Source organism: Arvicola amphibius, chromosome 11 (genome assembly GCF_903992535.2).
Source record: "Arvicola amphibius chromosome 11, mArvAmp1.2, whole genome shotgun sequence".
In the NCBI taxonomy this organism is placed as follows: Eukaryota; Metazoa; Chordata; class Mammalia; order Rodentia; family Cricetidae; genus Arvicola; species Arvicola amphibius.
In genome coordinates this window covers 6,332,818-6,358,705 of record NC_052057.2, presented here as the reverse complement: position 1 = coordinate 6,358,705, position 25,888 = coordinate 6,332,818, and the positions used below count along the sequence as shown (strand labels likewise).

The 25,888-nt window shown below is 44.7% G+C and overlaps 1 protein-coding gene across 3 annotated transcripts in view; it reads right to left on the bottom strand.

Moving 5' to 3' along the window:
• The window catches only part of Rapgef2 (Rap guanine nucleotide exchange factor 2), a 213,081-nt gene extending 187,542 nt beyond the window's left edge, over positions 1-25,539 (bottom strand). For 2 of the 3 annotated variants that reach the window (XM_038347929.1, XM_038347930.1), the window contains exon 1: positions 25,194-25,539. In XM_038347929.1, coding sequence (XP_038203857.1) covers positions 25,194-25,262 — 69 coding nt within the window. In that variant the 5' untranslated portion in view covers positions 25,263-25,539. The remainder of the gene's footprint in view (positions 1-25,193) is intronic. The other variant, XM_038347931.1, reaches the window with a different exon arrangement.
• Between the last annotated feature and the right edge of the window lie 349 nt (positions 25,540-25,888).

Sequence of the window (25,888 nt, the reverse complement as noted above, 5' to 3'; positions counted from 1 at the left end):
CTTTCAGAGGACCCAGACTCTATTCCCAGCACCCCACACGGCAGCGCATCTGTAACGCCGGTTCTGAAGGCTGATACTGTCTTCTGGCTTCCAGGGGCACCATGCATGCATGCGTTGTACCCATACACATACAGTGATATTTTATTTGTGTTTTAATAAATAAAGCTTGCCTGAAAATCAGAATGCAGAGCTAAACCACTAGAGGTCAGGGAGTGGTGGCCACACCTTTAATCCCAAGACTCAAAGCCACCCTGGGTTCAGGAAATTGACTTTACCTAAAAAGAGAACTAGAACTCACACAAAGGTGTTCCCAGCACTAGGGAGATGGAGACAGGAGTGATATGGCCGGGCAGAGAGAGGAATATAAGGCAGGTGGAGACCATTGCAGTCTGCAGTAACATTGAGGACAGGATCACCTCTTCATTTGTCTGAGCCTTGGTGGAGGTAAGAATTCTCTATTGGCTTAGCTGCTTTGCTTTTCTAATCTTCTGCTTGAACCCCAGTATCTGTCTTTAGGTTTTTATTAGTCATGCTACAGACAAACATGTAGGAAAAACACCCATACAAATTAAATAATAATAATAAATATTTTTTAATTAAAAATTGGCCTTTGAGCTGGGCGGTGGTGGCGCACGCCTTTAATCCCAGCACTCGGGAGGCAGAGGCAGGCGGATCTCTGTGAGTTCGAGACCAGCCTGGTCTACAAGAGCTAGTTCCAGGACAGGCTCCAAAGCCACAGAGAAACCCTGTCTCGAAAAACCAAAAAAAAAAAAAAAAAAAATTGGCCTTTGGGGGCTGAAGAAATGGCTTAATGGTTAAGAGCACATGCTGCTCTTCCAGAGGACCTGAGTTCAGTTCCCAGCACCCATGTCAGGTGACTCACAACCACCTGTAACCCCAGCTCCTCTTCTGGTCTCCTCAGGCATGCACACACATGTGGCAGACACAAAGACATGTATATACATGCACATATACATATAAAATAAAATTAAATTCTATTTTTTTAAGAGTAGCCTTTCATCTAATAACATACTTGCATCAAGAATTAAAAAAAATCAAAATCAAGGAAAACCACCCAACATTTTTGTTCTGATTTTTTACATGAAGTCTGACCATGTATTTCAGGTTGGCTTGGTTGAAACTATCAATCCCCTGCCTCTGTGCAAAGATTATAGGCATACTCAGCTCCCAAATTTTTTAAGGTAGTATTTTATCTATTTGTTGAAAATTCACATATACATATATAATCTATTCTGATCAAAAACATCTCCGACTCCCCCAGTGTCCTCTACACTGCCACCCTCCCGGCCCCTGTCTTCTTTCTTGTGGTGACTACAGCCCCTTGAGTCCAATTAGTGCTTCCCACATTCACATGGGGTGTGGGACTATCCTCTGGGGTGCAAGCAACCTAGCAGCAGCCACATCCCCAAAGCACAGTGACCAGCTCCCAAACGTTCACCAGAAGAACTGTTAAATGCCAAACAAAGTCTACAACTTAGTGGAACAGTATTTACCAGCCCAATATTCATCTCTTTCTTTTGATGACTATGTTCTACAATAATAACAGCAGAAAAACTATGCAACGGGCATCTGCATCACCTTGGCAACTCTTCTCCGCAACCCAAAACGTACTTCAAAATAAGAAATTAAGAGACCAAACATTTGAAATGACATTTACCAATGAAATATGGATACATAAGTCCACAGGAGGTTCTTGCCATCAGTCGTTAACCTCCCCATTTTTCTGGTGCAGAGGTTCAAAACCAGGGTCTCACATATGCTAAGCACACCTCCTACCACTAGCCTCTATACCCTCCCGGCCAGGCTAATCACTAATCATTAAGAAAACGCAGATTCAGACACGAATGTTTATAGCAGCATTATTCCTATAAACCAAAAGGCAGCAACAACCCAAACGTCCACCAACTGGTGTGCGGATAAACAAAATATAGTATATTCATTTACTAGAATATCATTGGGCCTTTAAAGGGAGGGAGCTGCCGCTGCTGTGTTCTCCACAGTCAATACATCATGAGCAAATGCTGGTCATTTCATAAGACATTGTGGTAAGTCATTCCATTCACAGAAATGTCCAGAAATAGGAAAAAAATCTGCAGACAGAACTATTTACTGGTGGCTGGTTTCCTTTCGCAGTGATGAAGTATGTTCTTAAACTGGCCTCTGCAACGGTTGTGTTTCTGCAAATACACTGGAAACCCGACGACCAGCAGTCACTGGGTGCCCTCGGGCTTCCTGCTCCAAGACAGGGGATCCTGCTGCACCTGGAGCTCACTGGCTGGCCAAGGAACCCCAGGAGCCTTCTGTCCACAGGTCCCCAGGGCTGGTCCCCAGGGCTGGTCCCCAGGGCTGGGCTAGGTACTCAGGTTCTTGTGGCTGTGCAGTAGACGCTTTACTGACTTACCCATCTCCCCAGCCTGATATATATGATGCTTTTTAAAAGGCAGAACTATAGGGACAGAAATCAGATCAATGGTTATCAGGCAGGGCTTGGCAAGATTAAGTTAAAAAAAAAAAAAAAAAAAAAAAAAAAAAAAACCTGCACTGGAGATTTTTTCAGGACAATGTGACTGTCTTCAGCTATGACAGGTGTCTTTATATGGTTGCTCAGCTGCTCAAACACAACACAGATGACCACGAATGTAGCTCGCTTTACAGTGCTTGCCTAGAAAGTACGGAGCCCTGGGTTCAACCCCAATGTGCATGCTTGCATAATCCTGTTGCTTTGGTGGGGAGGAGGGAGAGCCAGAAATTCAAAACCACTACCAGCTACATAGTGAGAGTTCAAGGCTTGTCTGGCCTACCTCAAACCCTCTCCCAAGACCAAACGTTAAATAGACTTTTAAACGCAGAAGAGGTTGGGGATAGGGCTCCGATGCAAAATGTTTCCCCAGCACATAAGAGGTACTGGGTTCAACCTCAGGACACACACACACACACCACAATGAATCTTAACACATGTAAACTACATCAGATTTTTCCACAAACTGCAACCAATTTAGTTGAAATGTTATATTAAAAAAAAAAAAAAAGAAATGCCCCCAATTCAGTGGTAGTATTGTAAACACGGAAAACTCGACCGGCCCTGTGGCCTGCAGAAACAGTATGTGCATGAGGCTCCTCATTGCAGCACTACAAAAAACCTAGAATGTGCTTTCTCTGAAGCTCAAACTACACGGGCAAGGTACATCTGGAGTGCTATGTAGACGTAATCTGGCTGGTAAGGACATCTCCAGAAGAATAAGCAAGCATTGAAAATGCCATCAAGTCAAGGGGAGTGGAAACCGAGCAGGTGCCTCCAGGAGACAGAGTAAACCTTCTATCATGCACCCTTTATATCACTTACATGTGAACCACACCAAATAATAATAGCAATAATAATAATAATAATCAAACAAAATAAACACAAAAAACAACTTACTTAAAATATTAATCTTAAAAATATATAGTGGAGGTACAAGTGAGTAGCACTTCTCAAGCCCTGAAAACATTCCAGAGACAGAAATCATGACCATGTGCACTCAGAATGCAAGCTAACTGTCAATTACCAGAAGAAAACAGGCACCCACGTAGCAGACTGTGTACTTAACCTTCCTTTCTGACCCAGCATCCCACAAAAATAGAAGAAAATAAGGAGTGTGGAAAACGGAGAACAAAGAACCGTTTGAAAAGAGAAGCTATAATTTAAGTGGAGGGGGTAGGACAAATAAGGAATATCACACAGAAAAGGCAAGAACTGACTACACCTTTGAAAGATGTCCACCCAGAGGTGCTGTGGCAGTCCCTCTCCGAGTGGTGAAAGTGCTGACTGCGACCAGAAGAGCCAGAGAAACAAAAAGGCTTTCTAGCGCACACAGGCACAAAGACTCTGCGAGCCGAAGACTCGACGACAACACACTTAAACATACACACCCATTACAATCAAACATCAGAATGGGTTATTTTAGTATTTCAGAAGCGTCTGGAACTCCTTAAAATCTCACATTCCAAAACATGCCAAGTTAAATCTGTCTTTCCTTTTGTCCTTGAGACTGTGAGGAACAATCACAAAGGGACGTTGCAGTCACGTGGTGCACACACCTGTAAGCCCAGTGCTCAGAATGTGGAAGCAAGAGGGTAAACGCAAGGGCAACACACTGGGTTACAAGGCAAGGGAGGGGAGGGGAGGGAAGGGGAGGGGAGAGGAGGGGAAGGAAAGGGAGGGGAGGGGAGGGGAGGGAAGAAAGGAGGAGGAGGAGGAGGAGGGAGGGAGGGAGGGAGGGAGGGAGGGAGGGACAGAGGGAGGGAGGGGTTCTGAACAGTGTTCCTCTGTGAGGTGCAATCTTCGAGAGCAACTCAGAATACCGAGTAAATGTTTCTGAATCCCGGTCAAATTCTAATCCCACTCTCTGAAAGAAGAGCCTGTCAGACAACAGAGTCCTCACAAGTGAAGTCACTGTCCTCCGGGTTAAAGGTCAGGAATGCCAGGAATGTTTCACTCTCCCAGGCCAACCAGTTTCCTGCTGTGACATCAACCCTGAAAGCAGCGGGCTCTTGGGTGAGAGAGGCTTCCCCGAGGCATTTTTAGTCTGGTTTGGAAAGCCGAGAACCCCAGCTAAATCCCTACACCTAGAGAAGTCCACACTGACATCGCACAGGAATGGAAATAAATAGCCTGCCAGTTCTGTGTTCCCCATAATCCCAGACTCCTGACTAGCTGACCTGCAGGAAAAACTGGTTGTCTACCACACACAGAGAACAACCAAAAAAGTGACCACCAATCCAGAAACCAAGGAACCAAAGCCTGAACAACTCAACTGGACTTTAGATTTCTCTTCAACAAGCCAAAACCCCTAATGGTGTAATTAATGCTAGAAAAGTAACCACTCACACACACGCATGCACACACACACACAAGTGTGTGTATATGTTGGTGCACTTGTACTATGGTACACTTATGGCCTGTGATCAAGTCTGGGAGCATTTTCTTTATAAATGATTGACATGGTTGGAAATGCCAACCCTGGGCAGGGGGTCCTCAACTGTGTAAGGGAGCAGGCTGAGTGAGCCCTTAGGGGGAAACCAGTAAGCAGCTTTCCTCTGCATCTTCTGCCTCCGTTCCAGCCTGACTCCCTTCAGTATGGCCTGGGAGTTGTAAGATGGAGTAAACCCTTTCCTCCTCAAGATGCTCTTGGTCACAGAATTTTATCACAACAACAGAAACTCTGAGATACAAAAGCTTCACTTTGTAAAAGTCCTCATAACAGCAAATAAAGGTACCCTGGTTTTACAGAAGAGCAAAGTAACACTGAAATCAGACAGCACTGTCCTTACAAAACTGGTCATCCGAAGACACTAAGTCCCGTGTTCCTGGAATGAAGCAAGAACTAAATAAGATCAACTGTGAAGAAACATGCAACCAATTTCCTGGCACAGAACAAAAGCTTAATGTCAATCACTTTTCTCCATCATTCCTTGACTGCTCTTCCTGAATTATGTGCTACCAAACACGGAAGAAGAATCAGACAAATCAAAGCAGTACACACTGTTCCACCAGCATCAACCAACAAAGCCAGCAGACAGTCTCAAAAGAACTATATCTTAAAGGTAACTTTAAGACCACCTGACACCCAAGGTACAGATCCACACACTGCTGGCGAACAGACAGTGTGAGAACAATTCAGGTCCTCGTCGGACTCTCAGATTTGGGGCTGTGACTGAGTGCTAAGCGTCTGTCTAGAGCACGTGAGGCCCTGAGTTCCAGCCAGTGCATACGCACAGCAGACAGACATGCACAGCACACAGGTATGCACAGCACACAGGCATGCACAGCACACAGACATGCACAGCAGACAGACATGCACAGCACACAGGCATGCACAGAACACAGGCATGCACAGCACACAGACATGCACAGCACACAGACATGCACACATAGAAGCCTATCCCATACTGTATTGCTGACATCCTTTTTTCCTTTTTCTTTTTTTGAAACAGCATCTCTGTAGTGCTGTCTATCCTGGAACTCACTACGTAGCCAAGCTAGCCTCTAACTCCCAGAGATCAACCTGCCTCTCCGGGGATCAAAGGCATGAGCTGCCACACCCAGCTTTGCTGATCCTTTCTAGCTCCATGGCTAAGAACAACATTCAAATCTGAGTACAGAAACCTGAGAGATCTCAACAATCTGATGAAAACTATATCCTTTCATACCACACAATTACAAGTATTTTATTCTAGAAATATGTCTTACAAAGAACACACTTAAAATCAAACACATATGGATGCTACACGTATGAAGAGATCCAGCGACTCCTGAAGGGAGGAAACTTCATGAAAAATGACCCAACCTACTTGAAATATATTAGTGTGGATCTTTTCACAGGATGGTTGTTTGAAGCCTGAAAACACTAAAGCTCTTAACAATACTCCACAGGAAACCTATGCTAAAACTAATCCTGGTAAGTATTAACCCAAACGCCCAAATAAAGAAATCATTTTAAAACACAGTTTTATGGCTTCTCACTTGCCAAAACACTCGGCATGCAGCTCTAAGCATCTCCCGCAATCCCCACCTGCACTAAGGCTCTCATGTCAATGATGGGGAGACCTGACTACACTCAGATAGACTTTTCCCCTTGCAAAACGCTTTCGCATACAAATGCTCAATCTAGCTTCATGACCACCTGAAAAGTTGATACGACTCCTTTTGCAGTTGAGAAAACTAAGACGCAATGAACATTGTCATGACCAGACAGAGTCTGGGACAGGCCACCAGTCTCTCCTTCGGGCAGCTATTCCTGGGCAGAATTAGAGACGAAATGAACTACAAAACTAGGGCAAAAGGAAATCAAGACGTTATTAATCTCAATTCGATTTTCTCCCAAGATCTTAGAGGAAAGTGAATTATACAACCTAATATCTCCCAGCTTTGGTGCTGTGTCTGAGGGGAGGTTATCATGTAGGTGTCAGAATCAAATAAAAGCCAATGACAGCATACCTAAATATAACCCATAGGACAAGCTCTAGTCAGGAGTATCACCAGAGCTGTGACTTACAAGAGCCATGATAACTAAGTAAAATCTGAATCACTATCACTAACAAGGCAATTCTACAAATCAGTTTTGACTCACTTTTTAAGATAATCAGAACCACGAATACTAGGTCCATGTCATCAGTAGCAGGGCTCCAGATATAACCCAGTGGCAGAGCCACTCACATAGCCTGCACCAAGCTCTGGCTGGATCTCCTAAGAGTTAAATTCTTTACATTGCAGTAAACAACTCTGAACACTATCAGTATTGCTCATACCAACCTCTAATGCACACTGCATGCACTTAAATGTTTACATACTGCTATAGCGTTATAGCAAGTCATGGAAACACAAAAATTAATAACATGGTTTTCCCCTCGAGAAATTTTGCTGCTTAAAGGAGCAGCCAGAGAGACTATACACCAGTCCAAATACACTACAAAGAGCAGGTCAACATTTTCTTCACAACAAGGAGGTCCTGCTATGAGAAACTGATAAGAGACTCCTGAAATGAATCAAGAACATCCATTCAAGATCACAGAGGCCAGAAAGGCCATTATATTGTCAAGAAATGCCACCCAAGGGTGGATTCTACCTGGTGTAGTAACTAAGATGGAGATGCAGAAGACCGTCCCCAAGGGCAGGGACTATTTCCATGGCACACGCCAATACAGTCACTTGAGGAAGCCCAGATGGGCAGCACCCTGGAGCTGGACTCTTAAGTTCCAGGGATGAGAGGGACAGAGCCAGGAGTGGGTTGGAAATAGGATAGTTTGAGGAACTAGGGGACCAGGGAAGACTTCTGAGGGTCACATACTAACTTTTAGTGGAAGATGTGAGAGGCCAGTATATTAAAAGGAAATTTTTTAAATGTGTACATCTAATAATTATGAATCACTAACCAGGAGATAAATGCAAACTAAAACATAGGAATCCCACAAGCGGGACGGGGAGATGGTCCAGGAATGGGTAAGATGCTTGCCGGGAAAACATGAGGGAAAGGGGGAAACAGTGAACAGCACACTGCTGCCTCTTCTGGCAATGCAGCCAGCACACTGCTGGCAACCTAGGATCCCTATCTGTACCCAGGCTATGGTGTGTGTAAGCCCTACCCCAGGCAACAGTGTTTCTCCTCCTTTTGAACCCATCAAAAACTCGCCTTTCGCGGGGTGGGCGTTGATTTGTAAAAAGCAGGGGACCGATCCAGCCTAGACTAGTTTTCAGTGCAGAGAAAGAGAAGCTTTGTCCGCTGAGTGAACATTTAGGGAGACCCACTATTTACCATCTTATGCCTAAGCATAATTAGGAATGTATATGATTAAAATCAGATGCACCATGGGAAGTAGGAAACAGTGGCTCATGTAATCTCAGCCTGCCGGTGACAAGGGAGAACCACCGTGCTACACCCCTTCACAACCACGTCCCCTGTCCTTTTGAGCACTGTAAAAGGAAACCCCCCGCCAAATAAAAATCGAGATCCTTGAGTACTTTCATTCATGTGGCTGCTGTCATTCTGGCAATGTATTCTGAACTGAATAAAGTTTCCTTGCAACTTTACACTCTGTGTGTGCCTACCTCATTCTTCAGCAGACACCCAAAAAACCTGGAAATCACCAGCTAAAACCCCAAATGATAAGATAAAGACATGAGTTGAGGCCCCACATAAAAAGAGCTGGGCATGGTGGCACAGTCTGGAACCCCATCAGGCCAAAACAGGGAGTGCCTTCAGAAAGAGACACTCTCTCAAAAAAACACAGTAGAGACTTAAAATTAATAGGGGAGTACACAGCACAGATCTTTTAGCCTCTACATGCACATGGGTGAGTTCACCGGCACACACACACGAACACAAGCACAAAACAAGAGAATAGGAGAACCTCATAAATGAAATTCAACCCCTGCTGTGGGACAATGGTCTGTACCCTGTCACTTATATTTTAAATAAACTCTGATTAGCCAGTAGCCAGGCAGGAAGTAGAGACAGGAAGTTTCAGTCTGCAGTCATCGCCCAGACACAGACAAAGCCAGACACAGAGCAAGCAAGATGTGACTGCCTCACCAAAAAAGGTACCAAAAGCCACGTGGTTAACACAGACAGGAATTATGGGCTAATATAAGTTATAAGGATTAGTAAGAAGCCTGAGCTACTAGGCCAATCAGTTTAAAATTAATAACCTCTGTGTTTATTTGGGACTAAATGGCTGCAGGACTGGGTGGGACAGAAACCTCTAGCAACAAACCCAGAAGCCAAATGACCAGAATGCTTCCTGCAGAAGGCCTGCCAACCCTTTAAGAAGGAGCAAATCAGCTGGGCAGTGGTGATGCACGCCTTTAATCCCAGCACTGAGGAATCAGAGGCAGGAGGATCTCTATGAATTCGAGGCCAGCCTGGTATGCTTTAGCAAGTCCAGAAGAACTAAAGCTACATAGTGAGGCCCTGTCTGGAAATAAGGAACACAGAGTGAGGAGAGAGGGCTGCACTAAGGACAGGAACAGTTTAAAAGGCGGAGACCCAGGAGAGCCAGCATTAGCGTGGCGAATGGACAGTAAGCTAACACCATCTCTCACCAACGCCAGCCATCCCTTCAGAAATCAAAGCCAGCCCAGCAGCAGCGTGCCCAGAAGGCAATGCGGGACCACTGTTCTCAGCCACAAGTGTGACTCTTAGTAATTCCCAGCCACATGAATGGGGCTCATCTGACAATGAGAAACACAGCGTTGGAATTTCTGTCTCTAACACAACATCCCCGCTGATCTGAAAAAAAGCATTTCTGTTGGTGCAACTACAGTCATCTATCTAATCAACTCGGAAAAGCAAAACAGAAACTGCGCCTCACCTAAAAGTATAGTTAGAGGGGAAGGAGAAGGATACATGTAGGCTCCTCTTTTTAATCAGCAGTGTTACTACCATTGCAGAGGAATAGCTGTTTCTCCATTAAGTTAAAAAGAAAACTCGGAGACATTCTGATAACCTTCTGAAGTGAGCAATAAAAGGGTTAGGCCTTTTACTAACACTTGACAAAGGGTGAAATCAAAATCGCTTAAAATATCCCATCCATTATGAAAACTGCAAGAACTGCATGGCAGGGGCCTGTAATCCCAGCTATCTGGGACAGGAGAGTCCGTGTTTAAGGCCTGACTGACTTGCAGAGGTGGAGGATCTGCCTAGCAAGCTTAGCATATGAGATCCCAGGTTCAAACCCAGGTACCCCAAAACAAGCAAATATGGTGGCAGTGGAGGAGAGGAGCAGGACAGTGAGTGGCAGGATTAGAGGTGACATGGCTGAGACCTCCTCATTTCTCCTAAGAATTTCCACCCAGCTTGCTGAGAGTGACAGACAGTTGGAAAAGCTACCGGGTGGGGGTTCCTCCCTCTGGAGACCATTTTGTATGATTTCACTCAACTTCCTGAAAACTCATTCAGTGTTTAATATTTTTCACTAGCCTTTAAAAAAAAAATTAGCAGAAATGCACAAAATGCCACCCGCATACTTGAGGTGAGGCATAAGCCGGAACAGTTTTCGGTGCTTTCCAGGCGACTACATCAACAGTGCTTTCAAAACCACCTCGACGACTGACGAGCCGTACCCAGACAAGCTGGAAGGAAGGTAAATGCTGGAACATGTGTTTACGGATACTGGCTTTTTACTCCGGACAGCGCAGTGAGTTCCTCCCAGCCATCGCTGGACTCTGTGGCTGCCAATCTATCAGTGCTTCTCCCCAGCCATCACGAAGCCCATTCTCTCAACTAAGCCACTTCTTCATTTCTAGTCTCTGAATCCCACCAGAATTGTCTCTCATCTTGACATCCACTGATAGAATTAATTGGTACAGCTGTGCAAATTACAATGCTAATGATTTAAAGGACATCATTGTGGCTGCCAAGAAGTAGCACTGTACAGACGCCACAGCACATAATGACGGCATGCTTCCACGGCACACGACGACAGAGGATAAACTCAGGGGAGCGCTGTCTTGGAAAAAGGACAAGGGGAATGCAAACAATGCAATAAAAAGCAAATTCTCACCTCCGAGTTCAATTTCAAGGTCTTGACAATATGCCTACAATCTTTATAACTGAGCAGCTATAAAATACCTGAACACGGGATAAACGAAAATTAGGGGGTTGCAGAGTACAGCACAGTATTGATCTTGAGCAGAGAACGACTGGTATATGCCAGATTTACGGAGCCTTAGTTTATGCGGTGGACTTAAACCACTAGTTGTTGTATATTTATTTATTTATTTATTAAGGAAACCCTAATTTGGGAAACTGTATTAAACCATTCACTTATTTTTAAATTTCTTGAAAACCTAGGTAAGCTCAAGAAAGACTAGAAAGCAGCAAATAACCTAGACAAAAAAAATGTTCCCTTTCTATAAATAAAAGTATATGAGCCAGAAATAACCACATTGGCTGTCGATTAGATAGACAGGTAGATAAATAGACACAAAAGATACAATACATAGATACAGAGATGAAAGACGGATGGATAGATGGACAGAGATAGACAGACAGATAGATCAACACCTGATATCATTAAGAAGCTTTTACAGTTTTGTTCATAAAGAGATTGAGGAATCTGAGTTTTGGTACACACCTGTACTCCCAGCATTCAGAAAACTGAGGCAGGAGGATAAAGCGTTCTAGCCAGTATGGGCTACCTAGACTATATATCAAAAAAAAAAAAAATCAAGCTAACAACAACAATAATAATAATGGCAATATGATGCTAGTTTGGAAATCAATTCCCCCTTCCCGGCAGTATATCTACAATATGAACCAAGAGATACTCATTAGAGTTATGAAAGCTTTGGTCTTTCCTTAACCATGTCTGGGAAGAAGAAAAGTAACTGAGGAAGACAAAAGAGCTTCGTCTCTGCTGTGTCTAAACAGCAGTGAGATTCTGTCATGGCCCTCTATCCTGTCTAAGAGCTCCTCGGCTCAGATTTCGAGCTTCTAGTTTTAGAAGATGGGTTACATACCTGAGTGCCGCATCAGCCAAAGCTGCAAGACAACAAAACAAGACTGCAACAATCCACACCTATCCTCCGCCGGTGTCCTCCTCACTCGCTCCCGCCCCACCGGCCCCCAACCAGTCTCTCACAACATGACTATCTCACTTGTAGTAAGTACAAAGATGCCCAAGTGCCCATCCGTTCCTCACAGCTCACTCAAAATCACAAAATAGAGAACAATACACAATCATTCATTTTGAGGCACAACCTGAGCCACTGCTGGTTCCTCTCCCTCCCAAATCTGTGTTTTGATTAAAATTAGTGTATGTGGGAAATGACACTGTCAGCAAGGTAACATTGATCTAGCGAAAAATTCCTGCCCTTGCAGGGCAGTGGGGCGCACGCCTTTAATCCCAGCACTCCGGAGGCAGAGACAGGCAGATCTCCGTGAGCTTGAGGCCAGCCAGGTCTACAGAGCAAGTTCTGGGACAGGCTCTAAAAAAAAGCTTCAGAGAAACCCTGTCTCGAAAAACAAACACACACACACACACACACACACACACAAAGAATTCCCTTCCTTTAAACAGATAACTTCTGCATACTCAACTTAAATGTTTCATAAGCCTTTACTGTTATTATTGGTAACATGAAGGACTAAAATTACTTATTTCTTTTTTAAGGCATTTAAGAAAACAAAGCTGATGTATGCACAGAATTTTATTTCCTACTACTGTGTATATCACTTTAACCAGTCAACAAGTGTTTATTTCTAAGGTAACAAATTTGTTTTCAGTGAAATGAAAAACAAACAAAAACTCTTCCATCATGTTAAGCCGCCCTGAGATAACTAAGGGACGGAAATAAGCAGAATTTACACTATGGAGACTACACTCAGAAATGAAGACAAAGAAAGGTTTTGTTCTGACAGTCCAGTCACCAGCCAGCCACCCTCAACTGGGGCATGCCCACTCCTCACCCCATCAATTACATGAAGGAATGTTCCACGTTGGGTGTAGGACTGGAAACACTGCTCAGGAGTAACCCCCAGGCCACAATTCCCTGGCTCGTCCACCGCTCAGCTCAGTCTCTGCAGTGGGAGAGCAGCCACAGACTGGAGAAAGAGCTGAAGAGTCCTAACCACACTGCACACAGACAGCGCTTCGGGGTTTGCCCACCTCCATCAAAGGGATTAAGTCATTCTCCAACACATGACGGCTTTGTTCCAAAGACATGGAGAAATTCCCTTAATCTACCTTTGGTATTTATTTCCTTTCCTCGGGACGCCAAACTAGATTTGGGATTTCAGGTCTGTTTTTAGTGATGAATGCCTCTCTTCTAGTAACAGTAAGCTGTGGAAGCACGCCAGAGGAAGAGAGCCAAGGCCGACCTTTGACCTCTGCGTGTACTTGCACCTATAGAAACGTGTGCACACACATGAACATGTGGACGCGCAAATACGTAACTGTGGACAAAAGGATGTTACTTGTTAAGGAGTTACCTCCCTGGAAGCTCATTCCTTGGTGCAGATATTCTGAAACTGTCCTGCACAGGGTAGCTCCACCAGCATCTAATGAAGAGGGAGTTCTGGCCTCCTGGGACCCTTCTGTTTTATCTTTCAGAACTGCAAAACTATTTTTGTATTTTGATTGCTACAAAGAATATTTTAAATTAATGACATAACTAAATTAGAAAATTTAGTTTTTGTTTCTAGATTCAGCTTTTTGGTTGGTTTTTAGAGAATGAAGCCTTGCAAGGTTCATTTCGATATTAAGGGCCTTTTAAATTAATGGGGGGTTAATCAGAAACATAATGCCATGCTCCAAAAGTCTTGATAGATACTGGTCTTTTCATATGTAAATACATACTACATATTACATAATATATAAAATATATATTATACTTATTTGTAAAGATATGAATCCTAATAAAATGTATTCTAGGTAATTTTTATTTTTTTTACCAATTTTAGTGAGAAACAACTTAGTGTAATACTAATTTCACTCTTTTAACCTTATTTCCTAAGAGTCTCTCATTGAACCAGGAGCTTGCCACCTGGGCTAGACTAGCTGCCCAATAGCCCTGCCTCTACCTAATCAGCTGTGGGATCACAGCTATAGCCTTCTGTGTCCATGGGTGATGGAGACCTGAAACCAGGCTCCCATGCTTGCTCTGGTTCATTTTCTACTGAAGACCCTTTAAATTGTAGATTGATTTACATGTATTATGAATGGGAGGGTTATCAGAAATACACTGATTATGTCCCAAAGAAGTTTTAGGTTATTTGCTGGTTTGTATTTTTTTTAATGTATTAAAATATGAGTCTTAATGAATGTATTCTAGGTAATATTTGTCTATGTTTTACACTGTACTATTAAGCCATCTCCTCAGTCCCTGCTGCTATTTGTTTCTATGGGAGAGTACTTTATAGAAATTGAACCAAAAATTACAGTTCCTTCTTGGCTTTTTTTTTAAAGTTGCTATTAATAAATAAGTCTATAATAGTACCTTCCTTGCATCCATCAACTCTCAAGGAAAGCAAGACTGAGTCCTTAAGCATGTATTAGCTCCAGTTGTGCCTAAGAGGTACTCAGCACTGAGCCTTAGGGATGAACGCTAATCCCGGCCCAATAAGCGCTAGTCTAGTAAAGCTAATTGGTGAGCTTCAAATTAATCTGCTAAAGACAAGACATGCCAGGGAAGAGTAGTGGCCATTTATCCTCTTTACATAGTCTGTTTGCAAAGACTGTGTTTTGGTGGGGCCTAGGATATGCTAGAAGCATGGTCCTTGTTTAGACAAATAAACATTTCGTGAAGACTAAGGCTTCTATTTTTACCAGTAGCCCTTCCTAGCTTTGGCTTCTGATAGCAAATTAATCCCACTACAAACTGCCAAAAGCAGTTTATCTATACATCAGGAAAACCTTTATGGCAGAATGCACTACAGGAGCACACGCACACGCACACACAGATTGAGGAAGGGGAAAGTAGTAGTTCAGGCTGAGTAGAACGGGCCTGTATATCCCAGCTTCTTAAGAACCTGAGGCAGGCAGGTGGTGAGTTCAAGGGATGACTGGGCTAGAGGGTGAGCCAGTATGGGCAAACGCAGTGAAATTGTCTCAAAATAAAAGGTAAAAAGGGGGCTGACAATATACTAAGTAGAACGTTTACCCACCATGTGTGAAACCTCAGGGCCAACCATAGCAGAAGACAAGGATAAAGACAGGGAGACATAGAGACAGAATAGGGAGAAAACAGGAGGGGGGGATAGCAATTTTTAAAAAGAGAATAAATTTGAAACAAAAGGAATTGCTTTAGAAATACCATAAGCCAGTATTTTCTCTGTGTGTTCATGTATAGCTGGTGTGGGAAGTCCTTCTGTATATGTGTTGCTTTTATTGGTTAATGAATAAAGCTGCTTTGGCCTACGGCAGGGCAGAATAGAGTTAAGGCAGAAATTCCAAGCAGAGACAGAGGAGGAAAGAAGGCAGAGTCAGGGAGACCTGGATCCTTACCGGAAAGCCATGAGCCTTGTAGTAAAACATAAAATAATGATAATGGGTTAATTTAAGATAAAAGGGCTAGCTAGCAATATGCTTAAGTGATTGGCCAAGCAGTGTTATAATTAATACAGTTTCTGTGTAATTATTTCAGGTCTGTGTGGCTGGGAACAAACAAGCAGCCTCCGTTTACACTCTGAGTGCTCATATATAGTACATATAGTACATGTTCAAATGAGTATGTGCTCACGTGTGTGGAGGTCGAAGTCTGACTTCAGGTACACCCCTTGACCATTCTCCACCTTATTTTTTGAGTCATCAACTCAATTAGGATGGCTGGCCAAGGAGTTTCAGGGACCTGCCTATCTCTGCCTCCCCAGTACTGGAGTTACAAATGCATGTCACTAAACCTGGCTTTTATTTTAATGTGGGTGCTGGGGATCCTAACTCAGATCTTCATGTGTATACATTTTACTGACTAAGCCATTGCTCCAGCCCTAAAGCTCTATTTTGTATTTTTTTAAAACAATGTATGACACGTTTAGAACCCAATTATGACAGAAATTATAGCTACAGGCCATGTTTTATAAGTAAATATTTACAGATATTGCTCATCTACTAGTGTTATGTATCCCTATCTTTAAACAAGAGGCTGAAATTCTGAAAGCAAGCGTATACCTATGAGAATCAAGTGGTTGAATACATCCACACGATTCTGTTACTGAGCTACATTAATGCAGCTCTTTAATCCAATAAGACTTTCAGAGCAGTCTCCAGAGGATAACTACATAAATGTCCTACAATCATCTATTTCTTATGCAAAGTAAATTAGACAAATACTATCTGCTCACAGTAGCCATTAATCTCAATCTCTTTCTTCCCTGACGCTCTGCATTGAGAGGCTCTAAAACACTCAAATATCCAACAACCTTTGCAAGCCAAGAGCATCAGGCAAAGCTCTGGCCTACAACAAGAATTTACACAAACCCTTGCAAAATAAAAACAAGGCTGGGGGTCCACGCCTCAGAGGCCGTGGATGGGGGCGGGGTATCCATGAGAACATGGAGGATGGACAAGAACCTTTGTTAAAAGGATCTCACTCCTTCCCTTTCCCAGTAGGTAGTGCAACCTTGAACCTGCGCCTCTGAGGACTAAGTCATTCTGTGATCCTTAGCAACACCCTAAGCCCAACCTAGCACTACTGAGCTTTAGATCTCTTATCAGGCCACCAGCCACTGCACTTCAGTGTTGGGTAATTTGTAGACTAATATAGTTCTAATGTAATCAAGGCTATGCTCAAGCCTACTTAACCAACTTACTATAAACCACTCAGGAGGATAAACTATGAGATAAAATAATAGTAAGAGGTCATCTATGGAAAAACGCATGGCCAGAGTGGTAAGTGCCAAATGCTGAGAAACAGAAATAAGGGCAAACACGTTTGACACGCTCCACTCCTGAGACAACAATATGGAGTTTGTGGCATCATTATTTCTGTCCACTGTAAATTTTTCCTCATCTTTAACAAAGTGCTAGAAAGAACGCTTAGTTGAATTCAGTCCACAGCACCCATGTCAGACTCTCGCAATGTCTGTAATTCCAGCTTCAGGGGAGACAACACCCTCCTCTTACGTGCAACATGCCACACACATACATGCATGCGTGCAGTATTTAAGACTAAAAGCCTTTGACAAAAACACAGCTACCAAGGCGAGACAAAGCTAACAGGGTACTCTGAGATTATCATCTGCTTTTATAAAGTATGAAAGTAAAATGTTCATTAGATGAAAATAAAGACTATCAAGCTTACACTTAATCCGACAGGCTTAGATGGCAAAGCAGGCATGTGGCCAGCCAAGGTCAGGGCCACACGGTGTTAAGAGACTATGAGTTCCTTCAGTGCCAAAGCCTGAGCCCCACCAAGGCGAAGTGACCGGCTGGAGCCATAAACCAGGATGTTGACAAGTCCAGTATCAAACCGCCCTGTGACAGGAAGAAATACACCGCGACAATCCCACGAACCAAATTAAAGATATAAACTCATAATTACAAGGGAAAGCAGCCGTGCCAGCTCACAGTTAAGAGCGAGGACTTTTAAAGTGAAACGGCTTGCCTCCGACGCCTGCCAGTTTTCTTAACTGTGCTATAGATTGAAACCACACCAGAGAAAATGGAATCGAGACAGGAATTCCCACCCACCCCAAATCAAAGTCTCCAGGGAAGATTAGGGTTGGAGGTTCACATTCAGGAATAAGGAATTTGGGGTTCTCAGAGTACACTGGCTACATCCAAACGAAGTCTGTGGTATCCCAAGTCCAAGGAATAAGCATGCATAAGATGTCTGTCTCCAAAGCTAGACCATCGGTTTCTTTCAGCTCCACACAAAGTACTGTGGGGGATCAGATACCAGTAAATGGAACATCAGGGCCGGCAATCTCCCTTACCTCAACTCTTGGTATTCTACCACATTATACTTCAGTTTCTCAGCTGACCAGTGTTTCAATATTCGTTTCTACTTGTTAGGAAATGTTTAAATACAATCAAGTGGTTTCAAATACAGTATCTAAAAAATGTAATCAAGACTAACACTCGAATGTTTTTTACATTCATTTCCTAATAAATTTGAATGTGTTTTTTTAAAAAAAAAAAAAAATGGTATCTGGGCATGGGTGTATGCCTGGAATCCCAGAGCTTGCGAGGGAGATGATCATTTTGAGGCCCATCTATGCTATGTAGATTAAAAAGAATAAATAAAATTATTTAGTCTAAATAAGCTTAGTCTAAAAAAGCTTTATAAGGGCTAGAAGGAGGGTACGTGTGAGGGCCTGAGTTCAAATTTCCAGAAGCCACGTAAAGCTAGGTAAAGAAAGCCACGGGAGCCCATTATAAACCCGCTGCTTTCATAGAGAGATGAGAGGAGTACAGGAGAATAACCAGAAGCACGAGGACCAGACCCTGCCTCAAACAGGGTGAGAGAGGAGGACAGGCTACTCCCAAAGTTATCCTTTGACCTCCTCACAAACACTCCTGCATAGTCCTGTATACTCATGGACAGAGAGAGAGAGAGAGAGAGAGAGAGAGAGAGAGAGAGAGAGAGAGAGAGAGAGAACTCACACACATACAAACTAAAACCAAAGGAAAAGTTCTATAAAATAATTCATGGATCCCATGCCCACCACACTGAGGTCCCCTTAGGACAGCGGTTCTCAACCTTGGGTCATAACTTGTTTGGGGGCCAAATATCAGATTTTCTGCAGTTACGTCTCATAACAGTAGCAAAATTAAAGTTATGAAGTAGCAACAAAATAATCTTATGGCTGGGGGTCACAACATGAGGAACTTTGTTAAAGGGTTGCAAGTCTAAGGAAGGTTGAGAACCGTTGCCTTAGGGTAACATCTAAAACAAGCATAAGAAAATTTAAATATTGAGATTACATCTGATAGCATTGAGTTTTTTGTGTTTGTGGTCCAAAATCCGTAATTCCATAATGCACTTTGTTATACATGATATTTTATTCTTTTCCAAACTGTGACACCTTATACGTTTCTTCAATGTCCACACCTCCAGCACTTCCAGAAATTAGCGCCCAAATGTTTCACATCAAATGTGGATCTGCCTGATGTTTTCTGAAATTGAAAGCTTTTTTCTTTTTTTAAAGATTTTTATTTTATTTTTATGCATATGAGTGTTTTGCCTGCTTGTAAGTACACTATGTGCAACCAAGTGTGGTGCCCATGGTGGTGGAAAGGGCGCACTAGATCCCCTGAAGCTGGAGTTACAGATGGCTGGGAGCTACCACGTAGGTGCTAAGAATTGAACCCTGGCCCTCTGCAACAGCAGTAAGTATTCTGAACCATCGCTCGAGCCTCTGGAAATCGAGTCTTCTTTAGTTTCGTGGGATTTCTGAGACAGAATCGTCACTCAGGAGTCCTGGCTGGCTGCTGCGTGGTAACAGGCTGGCATCAAGTCTCTTCAGGGTTGGGAGTGCCCAATGCCATGCATCTCATCAGGAAGGCAACGGTGGACACAGAGCTCATTGCTGGAGCCTCTCAATTCTGACCACCAGAAGGAATCACACGCAGCCATCATTTGCTGGGTATACCTGTTCCTGCACCCACCTGGATAACCAGATCAGCTGCCAAATGCAGGGTCAGGCACACCATGGGTGAAAGTCAGTGCATCTGATCCCAAGAAACCTTGCTTTTCTTAATAGCAGTCCCAAAGCACAGGAGTGGCCATGTTGGCAAGTTTATCACAGCATATTGCTGTAACTGTTCTGTTTTATTACAATTATCATTGTGAATCTCGTTCTGGACCCAGTTTATAAATTAAGTTTTATTATAGGTGTGAAGGTATAGATAGGGGAACATGTATGAAAAGGTGAGGTGCTATCTGTGCTTCTAATCATCCTCTCAGGTCTTAAGTAGAAAAATAAGGCCTACAGAATGTCCACAGGACTTCCTTCTGATTCTTTTAAAGTCCGATTGATGTACATCCAGAGACTTCCTGAATTAAAGACCCATAAGGCTACTTTTACTACTTACATTCCTACCAAAATAATTATGGCATTCTATATCCATCCCACATCCTCATGTGATGAGAACGATGGCTCACCCAAGACATGACCTTAGGTCTCTGTATCGTGAACATTATATAATTCCCTCTTCAATTTAAATCCATCTGGCCAATCCCAGATATCACTGGTACTTTAGGAACTTAAGGCCAAATCACTGAGTGACAATCATAGCAATTTGAAGTCCGTCCCAGAAAGTCCCACACTGAATGATTTCATCTATGTAATGTTTTGAAACAACAAAATTATAGAAAAAAAAAGCAGATTACTGGTTGCCAGAAGTAGGCACGGAAGCGGTTATTATAAACATGAAGAAATCGCGGGACGGCAGTGCGTGCCTATAACACTGGCACGTCAAGCTCACCCTCAGCTATGTAGTGATCTGGAGGTGGGCGTGGTCTACACAAGACCCTGTCTCAAAACATAAAAAATCGTAACAAATGACACGAGGCGATCCTTTGTTTCCTCTGTCATGCAGACATCGCTCTGTATGGTCACTGAATCACACCACAATCCTAGCGGTGACACCGCACTATAGCTTCACCAGACGCCACTCACAAACGGCTACACAGCACTCTATGCTGTACAACCATCCCAAGTAAGAAGTTTAATATAAAGATGAAGCCAGACGTGGAGGCACATCCAACACTCAACTCACAAGTGGAAACAGAAGCATCAAGAGTTATAGGCCAGCTTGAGTTACACAGTGAAGCCCTGGCCTCAAGAACAAAAAACAAAAACCCATGATGTAATAGACAAAACCAGGCTGCAGCCAGCAGGCCCCATGCACCTCAGGACAGGTATGAATGCAGCCCAGCACATTTGTAGATGACACAACGCCTCACTGTCAAAACATGGACATCCCAACTTGCCTCTCCACAAAGCCCACCAACACCACGCTAAGTATAACTTTTCAAAGACGGATGGAGAAAACAGACAGAACTGATGGCCGGCAGCAAGCGGCACACTTCACCCAGTTCAGCACACGGTTAACTATCGTGTCAGCGCAGAAAAAAAAAAGGTTTCCTTTCCCCTCAAAAATATAAAATCCATCACAATTAACGTGGCAGGCCTCTTATTTCCACCCACAAAGGTGAGGGATGTACACACTAGCACATGTTGACCAGCTATGGCTCACTAACCTCTAGCTATGACAGAGCAACCAAAGGGTGATACCTGTGCTAGGAATCCCTCCTGTCCCTCCTACTGTGCCAACATTAGCTAAGCAAAACACAGCACTAAGGCGGCGCACTACAGCTTCGGTGTGGATGAGTGGTCCCTCAGGGCCTGCTGAAGGCTTGTTCCAGTGAAGCACTACTGGGAGATGGTAGCAGGCGCAGGAGGTGGGGATCCAGCGGGAGGTCTCCAAGGTCACCAGCCCCTTCCTCTCTCATTGCTTCCTGACCAAAAGATGGGTATGTGTTCCTGCATCACCATCTGAAGCCCACCAGGGCCCTAAAAAGCAGCAGGCTTACCTAATCCTGTACTTCTCCAGCTGAGCCAAGACAAACCTGTTCTTTTTATAAAGGAAGAGTGTAACCACTGTTCTCAAACACTAGCTACAGTCACTATTACACTGTATCCACCTCATAAGCTTCAGTACGCCCCCATCTCTCCCAACAGTGCTGTGTCTAGAAACCACTTCAAGAAATACTACTAGATGTGGCATAACTATAAGTCAGGTGCGGATGGCCCCTTCCTTTCGGGTTCAATAAGATTTGTTGGTTTGGGTTTTGTTTTGTTTGGGTTTTGGGGGGAGGTTTTATTTGTTTGTTTATTTTAGTTACAATTACAAATGATGTATGCATTCAGCAGAAACCCTGCTTGAGTAGGTTTTGAATTTTGACCTTTCCTGGGACAGTAGTATGCGTTATGCTATTCTTCCAACTGGGAAGCTCCCAGGCTGCAGCCATCTGAAGGCAAACGGCAGATACTCAGCAGTAGCGGGTTGTGAGGATGGGTATATTCAATACACTTTCAATTTACCAAGACAGCCTACTTTATTTTGTTTCAGCTGTCACTAAGACACAGTGAATTCCACTGAGTGACTTTGAAAAAAAAAAGTTAATACTGAAAAATAAATATTAATATCTAGGAAGAGATGGGATGAGAATTATCTTACACATACCATTTTGAAAGTAAATATTTAAACACACCACAGAAGCAATTTCAAAGGGTCTGAACTCAACAAGTTAATAAAAATAGTTTAACAAAAAAAATTTACTGTATGAAGCTTTGGGGTATAATGAATGCTGTTTGTAATTTATTTATATCTTTTAAACTTCATTAAATTGCCTTGGTGACCACAATTCTCATTTAGGTGATTAAAGACATAAACCCAAATCATTGGCTAACACAGTTACTTAGCAATCCGGGTTTTCAACAGAGGTGCATTGAACGGTATCAATAGAATGCTTATGGCTCATTCTTTTCAAGGGAGCACATTATTTTAGAACACAGTGCCCCATTGAGAAGAAGGAGGACAAGTTTCCAGACACACAATACAGAGTAAACACTGGACTAAAGACTTTTCCTCTTCTAAGAATATCAGGTGAAACAGTGGAAGCCTCTTGGCTAAAATCTCAGGTGATTATTTTTTCTTGTATTTCTCCTTCCCATTCCCCGCTTTCCAGGGCCGTACCTAGAGTGGCTGGCCACCTCAAAGAGTTCTTACAAGTAAAAATCCCCAGGACTCTCCAGCCCCAGATGTGCTATGCATCGACTGCTTAACTGCATGGGTGTAGCTGTCAAAATGACTTCGAAGCAACTGACTGACCCACATACAGAACTTGTCTTCAGAGAGTCTGGTAAAGGGCTAAAGGGAGGGGGAGCGGACTTCAGCAAGAATGAATAAGTTTTCTTTCATTCTTTTCAAGCACCTTCTGCTTTTGCCCGACACATTCACTTTATCAAGTCAGCCCTCAGAAATACAAGAGTCCACAGCGAAGTTTTCCTAGTTCTTGCTCTTCCGGTCATCTCAAGCTATGCCACGAGGCTGTCTTAATTCCATTACAAAGACAAGCCTCCATGAGAACATACTGCACATGGAACACCTTCCACGGGTGTGCCAACATGGCATGTTTTCTACTCAAGGAGATTGCCAATGCTACAGAAATTATCTCTGACAACTTGGGTAAGGACAGGAAAACACCCATATTTCTAAGTAATTTCTCTTGAAGACGATAAACAAAGGTTTGCACTAGCAGAAATGAACATCCAAGTTAGCAGGCTGAAGACTGAGAATGTTCACCGCTGAGTTGGCAGGATTCTCTGTCTGCTTCTCCTGAGGTCAGTAAGGAAAGACCTGTGGAGCTCCCAGGTCTTCAATGGCGCTTTCAGCTTGCAGGTAACCGCCCTCTTTCTCACTGGGCCAGGAGTCCTCTGCTGGGTCGGTTTCTATATTCCACAGCACTGGCACAGCAACAGGGAAACCTAACAACCACCCATTTACTTGGCCAAACCACAGGCTGTCAAAGGAGAGCGAGTGTTGTCTCTTCCAGACTGCTCTGGTGACTGCCCTTCTCCCCCACCTCCATGCCCCTTCAAAGGGACACACCTGATAAGAGGTTTCGCTGTTATTCTTTTAAGTCAACCATGCACACCATGCCCCTGTCTAATTCCTACTCCAGGCCTGTGACATCATTTTCTGACCAGCCATGCTGGGCTCTAAGGTCCTCTGCGTGTGTAATTTCACTTGGCACTTCAAACTGTTCTTGAAAGGAACTGGGAGATCTCAGGAAAGTAGCTCTGCCTACACAGTGAACTGGGAGCGCCTTTTCCAGAGTAGAAAGCGGGTACAACGGAAGGTTTCCACCAACACTGATGACAGAACCACATGAAGGGCAGCGGCACCGCCACCAGAGAAGGGACAGGATCAAAGCGGGGCATGCCCAGTGCCGGATAAAAACTGCCCTTTAGCAGAGGCACTTCTGGAGACACGTAAATGAACGTTCTTGTCAAATTACAGCTCATCTTCCATGGGTTTGGCAAATATGTAATCTAGACACATTTCCCACACGACACCTCCATCCAGCAAAAAGAGAACCACCAAAAACAGGACCAGGTGCCATTCTTGGTGCTGGTCCAAAGGCAGCCAGTGGAAGATTCTACTTTATTCTATTCCCTCACCCATTAAATAATCATCATTAGAGACAGACAGTATTTTTTTTTGACAGATGGCATCCAACGCCTCACAAGCAAAGCAACTTTTTTCAACTCTTAGATCTTCCCTGTATTTACTGCTGGTCCCAAGGATCTGTAGACCTTATTTATTTGCCTACAGGGCTGGCAAGCAGGATCCCCTGAAGTCACCACCCCAACATTTAAGAATGCACGTCATTATCCAGTAAGCAAAAGAAATCAAACCACATTTTTATAACGCTCCTCCCTCGCTAATCCAAACCTAAGAAAATCAAGTCCAACCAACCAGCAATGTCTCCGTTTAAAAATAAAAGAAACCTGAGGATCAACAAATGTATAACGCTTAACCACTTATCTAATTTTGGCAAGGTTGTGTAAATCCAAAGAATCTGCCCTGAGAGGAAGAAGGAACTGAATACGCCCGTTCTGCAGTTATGTCTACAATTGGAATTTAAGGCGCTAGCCTAGCTGTCAACTTCCCTTCGGTGGAAAGCAGCATCCCCCTTTCAAGAAAGTAAAAGTGGGAAAGAAAGACAGAAGCCTCGGTGCCTCGCTTTATAAGGCTCACAACGATCAGTCTTTTGCACCACAGTTCCTTCTTACAGCTCATGAAACACCCCTAAACTCTAAAGATGGGAGAGATGCAAGGGAATAACTGAGCCTGCAGTCAGAGAAACAGTACCTGGCTGGCCGAGAAGGTGAGACCGGACCCCAAGACTCAGAGGCCCAGGAGAGTGGGACCCGAGAGAAACAAGCCCTAGAGACAGCACTTCGTCCCCGCAGACCCATGGGCAAGGTCAGTCACAGGGAGCGCAGCGCAAAGGACAGCAAAGGAGAGGGCAACAATCGCAGAACGGTCTGAAAAGAATGCCCTTGGAAGTTGGGACAGTCCTGGATGGGGGAACGGGCTGCTTCCCCAGCCCAGCAGTGTCGGGGTCCTGGAAGGGCGCAGTCTGCAGACACCAACCCCCGGCGGCTAGCCGCGCGTCTCACCTGGGGGGTCCTCTCGGCGGGGTTCTTCATCACCGCTTGGCGGAAGCTATTATCCACGTAGGACGCCATCTCCCCCTGCGGGGAGCACCGGGACCGCTCCACACACTCGCCGGCCTCCCGGCCCAGCGCCACTGCCCGGGGGAAAGCTGCCCAGGCGCGGGGCCGGGGCGCAGACAGCACGAGGGTCCGTGCAGCCCCGAGCTGCTCTCCTCCTCGCGGCCCGCTGTCCGTGGAGCCGGACTCGGCGACGGCCGGGCTGCGCTGGGGAACCGTCTCCGTTCGCGCTGGCCCCGGCGGGCCGAGTTATTTTTAGGGAGGTGCAAGCAGCAACGGCGGGCGGGGCCTCTCCGGCGGGGCCCTAGCTCGACGCGCTCCGGCCGCGCTCGCTCTGACGCGTCCCGGGAGGGCCGCGCGCTGAGCCTCAGGTCCGGGCGCCACCGAGCCCGCTGGCCTCGGCCACGGCCGCGCCGCGCCTCCGTCTACTGTCGGCCGCGCCTCCCGACTGCTGCTGCATCCCCGCGGGCCGCGCAGCTCCGGCCGCCCGCCCCCATCGGCGCCCGAGCGCGGCTGCTCCCCGCGCGGCCCCCGCGCTCTTGGCAACTTTCTGCGTCGTCCGTGCAAGCGGGCGGGCGGGCGGGCGGGCGCGGCGGGCCGGGCGCGGGTCCCCGGCGGGCGCGAGGCCGAGAGCGGAGCGC